Consider the following 14,334-nt stretch of genomic DNA (forward strand, 5'->3'; position numbering starts at 1 on the left):
TGTCGACAACTTGGCCCAACTAGAGGCAGATATTCAGTAGGCTTTCCTACATAAACGATACTGTCTCGGTACATTCTTTGACATCAGTAAGGAGTACTACCCTACTTGGAGACACAACATTCTTATCCAACTCCATCAATAGCCATCTCCCCCAATTTTATAGTCCTTCCTGACTTAAGTGGTTTCTTAGGTCCTGAGTAGGTGACACACTGTCAGATCATTTTGAGCAGGGCAGAGTTTTAAGTGTTACCCTCTTTGCCACAGACATAAACAGTATCACATCTACGGTGAGGAGTCTTGTACGAAGCTCCTTATTTGTGGATAATTTTGCCGATTTCCGTTCCTTCTCCAGTGTTGAACTGTGACTCGCCATTTACAACTTACAGTGCCGAGTTTGGAGAAGTGGGCTGCAACGATAGGTTTTCAGTTTTCTGCACATAAGTGTGTGTGTGTGTGTGTGTGTGTGTGTGTGTGTGTGTGTGTGTGTGTGTGTGTGTGCATTCATTTAATTTCTCACATTGCATTTTTAATTTATCTTACTTGCAAATGACGGATACCATACTAAATTTTAAAGACTCAGTGAGGTCTCTGGGCCTTATTATTTGTTCCAACTTGTAATGGTTACCACGCCTGACTTGAAAGCCCTAACCCATAAGGAACTGAATGCCATAAAGTGCCTTAGCTACAAGTCTTGGGGAGCAGACAGGGCGCGTCTGCTCCAGTTTTATAGGGCTTTTATGCATTCACGGCTAGACTATGGAAGCACAGCATAAGGATCAGCCAGGCTTTCTCACCTGAAGATCATTGATGTTGTCTACCATAAGGGGATTAGGCTGGCCACAGATACTTATACAACCAGGTCTTTACCCAGTCTCTGTGCCGAGGTTTGGAAATGCTACTCACCATCCAGTGGCAGCTCCTCACAGTGTGTCAGGCACGTAATTTCCTCATACCTCTGACTTCACAGCATAACATACTGTTGCACATCCACCTTTCGGGTGCCTTTTCTCCAATTATTCATGAGCAACAATGTCATTTGGGATCTGTGAGCAGTGTATGCTGGAGTTACTTGGTGTGGAGCACGTACAACCCCAAAGCCAGGTTTTAACTGTTTGCGACCTTGGTTACTGCAGAGCCCGGAGTAATTTACATATGGTGCAGTCAGGAGAGATTGTACTCTTGCATATGTTTTAATACATTATTTTATGACATTTTAACTGAGTACCACAACTCTACAGCTGTCTTTATGGATCAGTCAAAACAGGTGGACTCCGTTCATTGCTATGTTGTTTTCCCTGATCACGCCCTCAAGGTCGACTGCCTCGAGACTTTACTGTCTTTGACATGAAATTATATGCAATCTTGCGGGCACTGGATCAAATAAGATGTGCTTCAAGTGCTAAATTTGTCATTTGTTTTGATTCTCTGAGTGCCCTTCACTGCCTACAACACTTGTACCCAGTAGATAATGTAGTCCAGAATATCCCAGACACCCTCCTTCAACTACAATGGGTGGGGAACGAGGTGTCGTTCTACCGGGTACCAGGGCACTTGGGTATTGTGGGGAATGAAACGGCAGATATAGCAGCCAAAGAGGTGAGTCATGATCCTCAGTTATTTCAGTGTGCCATCCCCCTGCCTGCTATCGCCCCACTGAGGTACAGAGTCATGGGTTGATGGGAAGACAAGTGGCTGGAAGTGACAGATAATACTCTGCACCTAGGAAAGCCTACAGTGCGGCCTTGGCATACTTCCTTTCTTACGGCATGTGATATTGAGTGAGTGTGTGGATCAATGTAAATGATGTACAAGTAAGTACATGAGTGAGTGAGCCAACGTTTTTAGCCCTTTTAACCATATTCATTTCTTTTAGTATTTGTAAGGGTGCTGATAACATCCCCACTATACACCCATACACCACAGAAATAACAACAAGCCCGCCCCCCCCCCCCCCCCCCCCCCCCCCCCACCACCAAAGATCACTTCTCAACTTCTCACCTCAACTGCAGTTTCAAACCCAGAGACAATTACTGATATTTCTCTCTCTCTCTCTCTCTCTCTCTCTCTCTCTCTCTCTCTCTCTCACACACACACGCATGCCACCCCCCCCCCCCCCACACACACACACACACACACACACACACACACACACACACACACACACACACTTTGGGGGGAAAGAGACGCCTCACTCTCATGGGGGTTGGGTAGAGGGCACAGGGAGAGCAAAATGGACGGAGAGGAGGAAATGGGCAGAGAAGGTTGGGAGGATGAGATGGGCAGCAACAAGGGGGCTGAAAGAAGGATGTGGGTGATGGCTAGTGAAGCGGGGAGGAGGAGATGAATAGAGATATAGGGAAGGAGATGGACAGAGGTATGGACACTGATGCGGGGGAGGAGATAGACATAGAGAAGGGGAAGGAGTGGGAAGTGTAGGACATGGGTGGAAAATGGAGTGGGATAAAAAAGGAAGGAAGAGTAGAGTTCTTTCCATCGACAGCACAGTCACTAAAGTCAGAGAAAAAGCTCAGACTTCTAATGGGTGGGGAAGGAAATTGACCATGCCCTTTTCAAACGAACCATCCCAGTGTTTGCCTGAAGCAATTTAGGTAAATCAGTGAAAACCTAAGTCTGGATGGTTGCACAAGGATTTGAACCACTGTCCACACAAACTTTACAGCAGACTGTCAGCCTACACTGCTAAGTTGAAATATGGAAAAAATTTAATGCATAATTTTAAAAAATTGCTCAAATAATGTTTTTACTCAATAAGTTATTATGTTGGTTAATAACATTTTTCTTATAATGTTTATATTAAGCTGAAGCCGAAAATACTCTTTCACCCATTAACATTTTCATTGTTTTACATATCTAAATGGAAACCTGCTGTCTGATGTACTATGATTACTGAATTGTTGTGCATAACAGGATTTGCTGGTTAGTATGGGTAAAAGTAAAGGCTTTGATGAACAGACAATAAATAAATATGTCACATAGTATGAATATTTTGATTTATTTTTATTTGTCATGACGTTACAACCATTTCCCAGATTGTAAGCTTAACGATGCAGAAGCATATATTGTTATTTGATGTGAATGGGGGAATCATGCCACAGGGATGGTGATACCAGTCAGTTTATAGATTCTTGTCATATTTTAAAGATTTAATGAGAGAGTGGTTCCCAAAATATGGGACACTTATTTTTAATCTCAGAATTCTTTCCAAAAACTTTGAAGGAGTGGTAGTGTGTAATGTAAAGATCCAGTACTTTTATCTGATAAATTTTCCTTTATTTGTTATAATATTTTGTAGCCATTGTTAAAGTACTCTTACACAATAATGGCTAACCAGACTATATGTATGTCTAGTATTGGCCATAATAACAAATGTACTGTATGTGTTAAGCATGGGTTCATAAATTCAGAATGGGCAGTACTGCAGTCAGAACTTAATAATGTATCAAAAAGGAGAGGGGGGGGGGGGGGGGGGAGTTGAGGATTGTGATGGCATCATTATAAACTTGGCTCATTCAGTATGAAACTTCCTTTTTTACAGATTAATCACAGCAATGTTACGAGCAAACATGTAAGCTGCTAAAAATAAATTAAACTGTGTAAAATTTTCTTTTTCAAAAGTCTGTCTTTCAACACTAAGCAGTCAAAGAAATTGCTTCCATAAAACCAGGCACTGGTCTTAGGAAAGATCATAATGAATAATATTCAATAATCTACACTTTGATTAGGATTCTAGTGACCACTGAACTTGGAGTAATGTAAGTACTGAAAGAGTAGTGGAGACAGTCTTACAAGAACAAAATAAAAATTATATCGAGAAACATTAATATGTTTGTTTATGTTGATCATTGGCCTCATTTTGTCAGTTGTAGTGATGACTACAATGAAATAACCAAAAAGTGTGTACCATTCATCTGTTGTTGAAGGCTGCCACCATCTTGTGGTTCTGGTGGGTTATCAACTTCCCTTTCCTCTGAACTCTGGCTGCCTCTTAGATTGTTCTCGTGTGCACTAGAGTCATCAATGTTCCTTTTGTCCACTACAAATAATGACCCATCAGCAGCTGGGCAGTAACGCATGTGCCTCTTGCAACCCTGAAAAATGTGTGTGTTAATGACGTCTAACATGATATAAACAATTTGATGATTACTATACATAGTGTCACTGGAAGGAAACTACCAAACTAAATGTTTTATAAGAAGAACATGTTTTATAAGAAAAACAATTTTTAAAAAACATCATCTTAAGTTTTCTTACTTATTTTACAATACAATGCAGATAGTCACATTATTTTTTAACAGTAATTGAACAATTTCCCCAACATCATGAGTGTTTAGATATTTTATTAAATTATTTCATAGTTATTTGCACCACTGTTGCTGACAGCCTACTGGTTACACCTGTTAATCACTGGTAAATTGATCATTGAGGCAAATGAACTTGTCAAACATGACCATGGGTAAAACAGTAAGCACCAATAAATTTAATGGCTGCAAAGTGGAGTCTTTTAAGACGACAGCACTGCAGACATAACACACTCTGGTTCAAATGTGTTACAGATATGAGGAGATATTACGGCAACCAGTGTTCAGCTTTTTGCCTTGAGATTGCCATGTCTTCACACAGCCGAAGGACATCTGAAATAGAGGGAAGACTACGGTTTGGTATGATGAGGTCATTAGAGCTATAACACAAGCTTGGATGGCGAAAGGATGGGCCTTTTCAAAGAAACCATCTGGCCATTAGCACCTGGGTAGGTGGTCCTCACTAAGTGTAACTTTAGCACCTTAACCACTGTGCCACTTCATGTGTGTAAAATACTTTCCCTGTGGGTCAATGAGAATGGTGTCAATTTTTAGTGCAGATTGAGGGATCAACAGAGAGATCAGAAATCATTGAAGTGACAAAACAATGGAACTATCAAAGACTAGATCAAAAAATACTGTGGACTATCTGCATCACACTGTGTCACTGTTCACACCACCACCACCACCACCACCACCACCACCACGATCAGAAAATTACTGCTCATTGATAACAAAATGTAAATTACAACTGTTGCAGCTTCTAAGGAAATGCCTGGCAAATGTTGCTTGATCTTAGGAGTGGTTTTTTCTGACAGAATTAAAATATAATTAAAATTATTTTAGCTTTCATGGCATGTTCGACAAAGAAGATTTACAACCAGAAGTGTGGGCATGGCCGGAAATGTTCTGCTATATGCATGAAAAAATATATCTGTTGAACTAACATATTTACAGCAATGATTATACAGTTTTTGGTCACTATCACAATAACTGTATACAAAAGAAAAAACTAACTGCTGCTGGAAATGGACAAGGTACTCTGACTAAACATGCAAAACAGCAGTTTCAAATCTTCCAGAATTGGGCCAAACTTGCACAAGTGAAGGAAAGTGAGTTCAGATTCTTTCATAATGAAGAAGTTAAGTATGTTCTTAGTTCCATTTTGTCTGCCTTCATCTACCGTTTTTACATATGAATCACATGACAAAGCAGCATCCAACATCAGTTTGTAAGATTTGTTTGGAGAAAACAAAACACTCCAACAGCAAAGCACACAGGAGAAAAAAAGAAAGCTGTTATTGACCTGAATGCAACATAAGTCTTTGCAAGCCAAAATCCTTCAGACTTGCTCAGACAAAAATCAGTTCCATGTGAAACTGGCCCCCCTCCCTTTTTGGAAAGAAAAAAGGATAGTTACCATTTCTGACATTGTTATTGTTAAACTTGTAATCTATTATAGAACTAAAACGATGATGAAAAAAAGTGAAGTTTGGTCTCTTTCAGTGTGTACTACATCTACAACAATTGTCCGCAACCCACTTTACGGCACTTGTCAGAGGGCACCCTGCACCACTACTAGTTATTTCCTTTCCTGTCCCACTCACAAATAGAATGAGGGAGAAACAACTGCCTATATGCCTCTACATTAGCCCTAAATTTTTTTTTTGTATCTTGTCTTCATGGTCCTTACGCACAATGTATGTAAGAGGCAACAGAATCATTCAGCAGTCAGCTTCAAATGTTGGTTCTCTAAATTTTTTCAATATTGTTCCTCAAAAAGAATGTCACCTTCCCTCTAGTGATTCCCATTTGATTTCCCGAAGCATCTCTGTAACATTTCTGTGTTGTTCGAACCTAACAGTAATAAATCTAGCAGCCTGCCTCTGAATTGCTTCAATGTCTTCCTTTAATCTGAGCTGGTATAGATCCATAATGCTCAAGTAGTACTCAAGAGTAGGTTGCACTAGTGTCTCCTTTTCAGATGAACCATAATTTCCTAGAATTCTCCCAAAAAACAGAAGTCGCCCATTTGCCTTTCCTACCACAATCCTCACATGCTCATTCCATTTCATACCAGTTTGCAATGTTATGCTCAGATATATAAAAAGACGTGACTGGGTCAAGCACGGCACTACTAAAGCTGTATCTGAACATTAAGTATTTATTTTTCATACTCGTCCACATTAACTTACAGTTTTCTACATTTAGAGCTAGCAGCCATTCATCACACCAACTACAAATTTTGTCTAAGTCAGCTTGTATCCTCCTACAGTCACTCAACTTTGACACTTTATGGTACAGCACAGCATCATCAGCAAACAATCTCAGTATCAAACACAATTGTGCCAGTAACATTTTGAACAATGGTATAAATTGATGGTTTTTTGGGGCCCAAATTTTTTCTAAGTGGGCAGTTTGTAACTGGGAGGAAGCAAAGAATTTAAGCAATTACCTCTATACAACATATGTCATAAGTACATTCTAGGCAGAACAAATGAAGCATTCCTACACACAAATTTTTTAAAATGGAAAGAACCACCACTATGACAGTTCACATGTAAAGAGAAAATTCACGTCTAAAGAGAAATTTTTTAGGTCCAGAAGTCTCTGTAACGCAAAAGCATTTCAAATAATACTAATAATACTTCAAGACATTTATCTTTCGCCATTTTGAGACATGTGCAACAGAGCAATGGGAACAATCCTCTGCAATATTTTCATCGGAATGAATAAGTTAGGTTTTATCTCTCGTAAGTAACAATGCCATTATCGGAAATATCATCTGTACCCAATGATTTTTGTGGAACAACTTGTCAAATTTAATCTAAAATATGCAGTAAACAAAGTCTAAATGTTTCAGCAATTTAGAATTGAAGTTATTCTGCTTAGCGATGCTGTAACAAAACAAGACAAATAAAAACCAGCAAAACAGAAGAGACACCATTTAACAGCTGTTTTGGCAGCACAATTAATTTAGCATGTTTTCACATCTAACAAGATGTTGGACACTTTCATTTCTTTTAAATACTCTATATGCTAAATATTACTTATTTTAAAAGTAGTTATAAAAAAAGTGAAAAAACCAACTCGGTAGGCAGAAGAAAAAAAAATCAACACAAAAAGGTTGCTAAGGACTGACATACTGCCTGAGTGCTAAATGTTCTGTTACAGCCACAGCAGGCAAACGGTTCTTCACACTCATTTTCTGTATTAGTTTGTTGTCCATTTTGTTCTTCCTTATTTTTCTCCACATTCAGCATTGTTTGTCTTCTTGTCCCCATTCTTGTAACTGTAAAAGTAATCATGGACAGAAAAAAATTATATAATTAATATGAGCAGTAAAAGGAAGGTTATTAATGTCCATAAATATAATAGTAATAAACAAATATGGAATTAATCTTAGATACCTATCAAATGCTATTCTAACCTGGAAATGCAATACAAACAATTGTTACCAGATTAAGAGTTAGGATGCAAAAATGCAAGCAAAATAATATAAAAAAGAAAAAGGTAACATACATAATATATTCAAGTAAACAAACTCATTTCTTAGAAATGTGGTGATTGTAATATGTAGAACAGGGGATTCAGAGGTAGGGGAACAACACTCCAAACTAATGTATGGTAGGTTCCAGTATAACACCCTGATGACCATACAGTCACTGTGAAAGGGAGCACAAATTTGAGTGGAAGGAAATGGGTTATACCCTCAGTTATGGAACCATCTATGTAATTTAGAAATACCACAGAAAACAAAGTGAAGAGAGTTTCTTAGTCACAGAAATTGTAATTAAATAACTGCACAACAGACAAATTTCAGGTTCACACCTCCTGGGATGCATAATTTTTTACAAATAAAATTAGTGTGCTTCTTCTCACATGCAATTAACTAAAGTAAGAGAGTCTGGTCTAGTAACACACAACACAAAACACTAATATGAAGTAGTACATGTAGCACTTTAACAAATACTACCAGCATGTCTGTGATAAGTGCTTAGCATTCTGAAAATGATAAATGTTTTCACCTGTCATCTAATGTCTTTAGTCCTAACTGTCAAGTGCCTATATCAGAAGTTGTACAGCAATTGCAGATCTATATTACGAAATGGCTAACCTAGTTCATAGTTCATGGTGCACAGTTCTAGCTGCAGGTTGCATATCTAACAGCTTCCAGGGACCATAAAAAATTGATTTTCAATATTTCATATAATTATTGCCTTCTTAATCTACTCATTTAGAGGCAAAATCTTATGTTAAATTTTAATACATTAAGACAAGTTTACAGTTACAAACTGTGCATCCGTTGTGAGGTACCACGTTTGCATTCCAATCAGCACTTAGCAAAATCTGCCAGTAGTTTGTTCTTCAATGTCACCTCTGGTTTTTTTTTTTTTACCTCAGCACTCTTAACACAAACTTGCCTTTTCAGAGGCAATAAAATGCACTACTATATGCAACAGGGAATTACAACATTTACAATTCAGTGTAACACATTTAAGTGAAGTAAGCATTTTATTATTTTTGTTCAATGTTCTTGGTCCAGATGAAAAGCCTTTAGAGACTGGGTGGGGGGAGGGGGGGGGGGGAGTTGACTGATGTTTTTGGATAGCTTGAAGCTTCATTGGCAGCTACTAACACCTGAGGCTTTATATTACCACCACAGACAGCATCAATGGAGAAGTCATGAGGCCCCCTCTTGTTGCTAACATGGTCCACAGTAAACCCTGGTCTCACATTAAGCCGTTACTGAACGGCAGTTGATGGGTCATGCCCAGATATAGAGCTGTTTCATGGGATAGGGGCAAGATGCAATTCCTATACTTGTAACAAACAGATTTTATGCACGCTTTCCTACTTATAATGAGACAGAGCAAGTGGGTCATGTCTCTCCTGATTTGGCAGAAGTCTCATCTGTCACAGTCTAGGCACCAAAAGAGTGGAAACGGGGTTATTAGTTATAGGTAGTTTCACAGTTAGGTGTGTGATGAACACCACTGAAAAAAATTCCACTGTGGGAGGGGAACAAATCAAATGTGCACTAGGCTGTATACTGGTAGGAATTGCCTGTCAGGTGGAAGATCCCATCCTGGGAACTACTGACAACACAGGTTGCAAGTAGTAGCAATTGTCACTAATGTTGGAATCACTGTCCGTCGTCTGACATATGAGATGATTCCCGGTTCTTGACCTGTTGTCAGAGACTGGCAAAACTGGTGAGACAGGAAATTTCATTTTTTGGGTCTCAGCACAGTTGTTGATCCATAGCACCATTCCAACAACTGGTTGGAGCACTCTGGTTTGCAATTGAGTTTGCAAAAACGACTGCCTCACCTCAGTATTTTGATAGCCCAGATGCCTAAGAAATATTTTATTATTACAATCTTCTACATACATAAGGTACACCTCTGTGACTAGACAAATGGCTTTTTGACTGCCATGTGTGTTTTGTTTCTTTTATTCATAGAATCCTTGGTGGCCTGTGCGGTAACCATTAAACGACTAACTAGGCATCACGCACCAGCCGACATCTCCATTAGTGATCACTAGAAGGTGACACGGCGGCCAAGTGACAGTGCACAATGACCATGTAGGCACATTCACTGCTCCCTGCCACACGTCCCTATGTAGGCAATTGCCAACCAACACTCACCATTGAACTTGTTACTGTTTCTTGTCACATGGCACTCTAAATATTGTACTCACTTGTTTCAATGTTGTGAGTTACTATGTAATTGGTGAGACTGTGGGTATTTTTCGTGTTTGCTTCACAATCACGGATCCTGTGCCCCAGGCTACATTGCCGGGGGTGTCAATGGTAGTTGTGTTTCAACAATTTCTATGACAGCAGTATGACGAAAGTCAAGTCACACCTGAGGATGCATCTTTAATTGATGCAAAATCGGTCATGACTTTCAATAAAAAGTATTCTGCAGCCAGCGTGGATCATTTCATTCAAAACCTGTTGTTTGTGATACTCTCCCAACAGTCAGCTGTGAATATGCTGCTGTTCCCACAAAACAATGAGTCAACAGAGGCCCTCCAACAGCTTTTCACTGTGTAATGGATCCAGGCGTGATCAGAGCCCTTTTCTTCTCATGGATCTCGCCAAGTACACTATGCGATCAGAAGTATCCGGACACCCCCAAAAATATGTTTTTCATATCAGGTGCATTGTGCTGACACCTACTGCCAGATACTCTATATCAGCAACCTCAGTAGTCATTACATATCATGAAAGAGCTGAATGGGATGCTCCACGGAACTCACGGACTTTGAATGAGGTCAGCTGACTGGGTGTCATTCGTGTCATACGTCTGTACAGAGATTTCCACACTCCTAAACATCCCTAGGTCCATCTGATGTGACAGTGAAGTGGAAACATGAAGGGACACATACAGCACAAAAGTGTATAGGCCGGCCTCGTCTGTTGACTGACAGACTGCTGACAGTTGAAGAGGGTCGTAATGTGTAATAGGCATACATCTATTCATACCAACACACAGGAATTCCAGACTGCATCAGGATCCACTGCAAGTACTATGACAGTTAGGCGGGAGGTGAGAAAACATGAATTTCGTGGAAGAGCGGCTGCTGATAAGCCACACACCACGCCAGTAAGTGCCAAACGACATCTTGCTTGGTGTAAGGAGCATAAACATTGGACAATTGAGCAGTGGAAAAATGTTGTGTGGAGTGACAAATCACAGTATACAACGTGGCGATCCGATAGCAGGGTGTGGGTATGGCGAATGTCCAGTGAACGTCGTCTACCAGTGCGTAGTACCAACAGTAAAATTCGGAGCTGCTGGTGTTATGGTGTGGTAGTGTTTTTCATGGAGGAGGCTTCTGCCCCTTGTTATTTTGCATGGCACTATCACAGCACAGGCCTACACTGACATTTTAAGCATCTTATTGCTTCCCACTGTTGATGAGCAATTCAGAGATGGAGATTGCATATTTTAACACAATGGAGCACTTGCTCATAATGCACGGCCTGTGGTGGAGTGGTTACACGACAATAACATCCCTGTAATGGACTGGCGTGCCCAGAGTTCTGACCTGAATCCTAAAGAACACCTCTGGGATGTTTTGGAATGCCGACTTCACGCCAGGTCTCACTGACCGACATCAATACCTCTCCTCAGTGCAGCACTCCATGAAGAATGGGCTGCCATTCCCCAGCACCTGAGTGAATGCATGCTGGCGAGAGTGGAAACGGTCATCAAGGCCAAGGGGGGGGCCAACAGCATACTGAATTCCAGCAGTACCAGTGGAGGGCGCCACAAACTTTTAAGTCATTTTCAGCCAAGGGTCCAGATAGTTCTGATCACGTAGTGTATGCAACAGCTTTTGTGCAAACTGATCCCTCTCATGGAACGAGTGCACCTGTCCTTCAATAAAATGTGTGCTTTGCTATCTGCCTACTTTCAGTGCCACAGTCATGTCAACTATATCCCACTTGGAATTGTATCCAAACTAATCATACCATCCACGGATGGCTCAATTGCAGGGACTCAGCAGGAAATGCCATTTTGCGACTTGTGTACATTATGAATTGTATGCCAAAGTGATAATTTGGAAAGCCATTATTCGGGGGGCTTTGGATAAGGAGGTGCATTAGAAGCTTTACACTTTGAAGACCCTACTCTGAAGGACTTTTAAAATTAGCTCAATCCTTCGAAGTATCCTGTCCCACGGGCCATCTGTTAGATTTCGGGTACGAGGTGGCACCTCTCGCTTCAGACCTGGAAGAGGAATTAGACCTAGCTGAAGCAGCAAATGCAGCAACCGCTGAGAGCAAATATTATCGCCCTCCAGCTCAGTCTCGTGAAGGAGGAAAGCAATCTCGTCCCCCTGACCTGTACATATTTCCATCGTGCCCAGAATGTTTTCAAAAACATGTCGGAGATGACTGCCCCAATAGGTGAGCACAGTGCAAGGCATGCTAAATGGGACGACATCTCGTATCACTTGTCATGCTCAAGGTAAACAACACTCACAATTTCAGAACAAACTGGATATTAATTGAGATAATTATTAATTCATCTAAATCCTCCAACCTGGGAGTCTACCTTCAGAAATCGTTCATCACACTCACTTTTTGCAACAAACAAGTCCAGCCGCAGGTTGATACAGGTCCCTCTGCCCCTGTTAAACTTTCAAACATATCTGCAACTGGTAGTGTCTCCCCTGCCTCCTACAGCTTGCCGCTTGGAGGCATATAACATGAAAAATATCCCACTTAAATTATGACTGTGGCATCATGCACACAAGATGTACACCACCTCACCTTTCCGGTGGTTCACTGCACAGATACAGAGAATCTGTTTGGCCTCAACACTCTCTCAGACTTCAGATTTGTCACCAAGGTGGCCCATCTGGTCTCTGAAGAAATACTGTTTCAAGAACTGGATGACCTCAGTAAGGAATACGCTGAGATTTTCTCTGAATGTCTTGGCAAGGTGAAGATCTTTATGGTACTCATTACCTTAAAAGTGTTAGCACGTACCTGCTTCTTATGTGCACTACTCAAGCCCGTCGCATTGTGGGAAACCATTAAAAATTAATTGTACAGGTTGACTGCCTTGAATGTCACTGAACCAGCATCTTCAAGTTGTGGATGACATCATTAGTTAGCACAAAAAAGCCATTGGGAAAACTGTGCCTGTGTGGAAATTTTAAGGTTACCATCAATCCTGAATCAAAGATCGAGACATATCCCATTCTGAAACCTATGAAATTTCCTCAGCCCTAGCAGACAAACAGCATTTTTCAAAAATTGATCTCACTGAAGTCTGTTTAAAACTACTTCTGCACAAAGAATCACAGAAAGTCCTCATAGTCAACACACTGCATGGGTTGTGTGGGTTAAAATGTATAGTTTTTAGGGTGGCCAGTGCCCCAGCCATTAGTTCAAAGATTCCTTGAACTACTGCTGCAGGATGTGCCAGTATGTGTACATTACCTCGACAACATCATGGTGATAGTATGCACTTAGCAAACTTGTGGCAGCTGTTTAACACCCTTCAGTCTGCAAGCCTCAAATACAACCTTGAGAACTCAATTTTCTTTCAACCTAGGGCATGTTATCTCACACAACAGTATTCAAACCACACAGGAGCTGGTAGAAGCCATCATTGCACTTCCTCACCCCAGAAACCTAAAAGTGCTTCAGTCTTTCCTGGGATACATCACATATTACAGTAAATTCAACCCAGATGTGGCATTGATTAGGCACCCGTTAAACAATCTCCTAAAGAAGGCAATACTTTTTGTCTGGTTAGAAGTGGATGAACAGGCTTTCAAGACTTTGAAACTGGCCCTCGTATCAGCCCTGTGTCTGGCAACATTTTAATTGGGTAAACAGTTGATGGTGGTGGTGGTAGCCAACGGACCCTTCTGAATGGGGCACTGGGGTTGTCTTGGTGCGTTGAGGTGCAGACAGCTGGGAACATCCGATCACTCCTGGAGTTTGACCACGATATGACATTGTGCTTTCATTTGGAGGTAGAGAATAAGCAGATGCTAGAAACTTTTCCAGTCATGGTGCTCTGTGTGGTGACAGTAATCGTGATGGAAGACACCATTTTACAGCAGTTGCTGTGGTCCTTCCAACAGTGCTGGCCCGACCGCATTCCTGGTCAGGACTCCAACCCATTGCATCATTATTTTCATCTTAACCACTGACTCATCTTGGCAGATAGCATCCTCCTCTTCACTACTGACCAGTGGTCTCTCCAGAACCTTTGTACCCAACAATATTACAGCTCCTGCACAAGCATCTTGTTCCAGCTGTTCTCAGTGCGAACAGCAACAGGCGGCGTCCTGTCAGATGTTCTCTTCCTCACCGACACCCTCCAACCCATAGAATCGGGTTCATGACGACTTTGCAGGATCCTTCTTGGATACAATCCGACTGACTATCGTCTTCGATGCGTACTCTAACTTTCCGTAGGTGGTCCAATGTCGGTCCACGAGTGCGGAAGCTACGGTTGCTGTGCTTGCTATTGAA

The 14,334-nt window shown here is 41.0% G+C and overlaps 1 protein-coding gene across 1 annotated transcript in view; it reads right to left on the reverse strand.

Annotated features, from left to right (window-relative positions):
* The window catches only part of LOC124802606 (gastrula zinc finger protein XlCGF57.1-like), a 139,836-nt gene that overhangs the window by 88,856 nt on the left and 36,646 nt on the right, over positions 1 to 14,334 (reverse strand). The window contains exons 4-5 of the mRNA XM_047263487.1: positions 7,466 to 7,611; positions 3,923 to 4,109 (exon numbers count right to left, since the gene is read on the reverse strand). Of these exons, the coding sequence (XP_047119443.1) occupies positions 3,923 to 4,109; positions 7,466 to 7,611 (333 nt within the window). The remainder of the gene's footprint in view (positions 1 to 3,922; positions 4,110 to 7,465; positions 7,612 to 14,334) is intronic.

This window comes from Schistocerca piceifrons, chromosome 6 (assembly GCF_021461385.2).
Source record: "Schistocerca piceifrons isolate TAMUIC-IGC-003096 chromosome 6, iqSchPice1.1, whole genome shotgun sequence".
NCBI lineage: Eukaryota > Metazoa > Arthropoda > Insecta > Orthoptera > Acrididae > Schistocerca > Schistocerca piceifrons.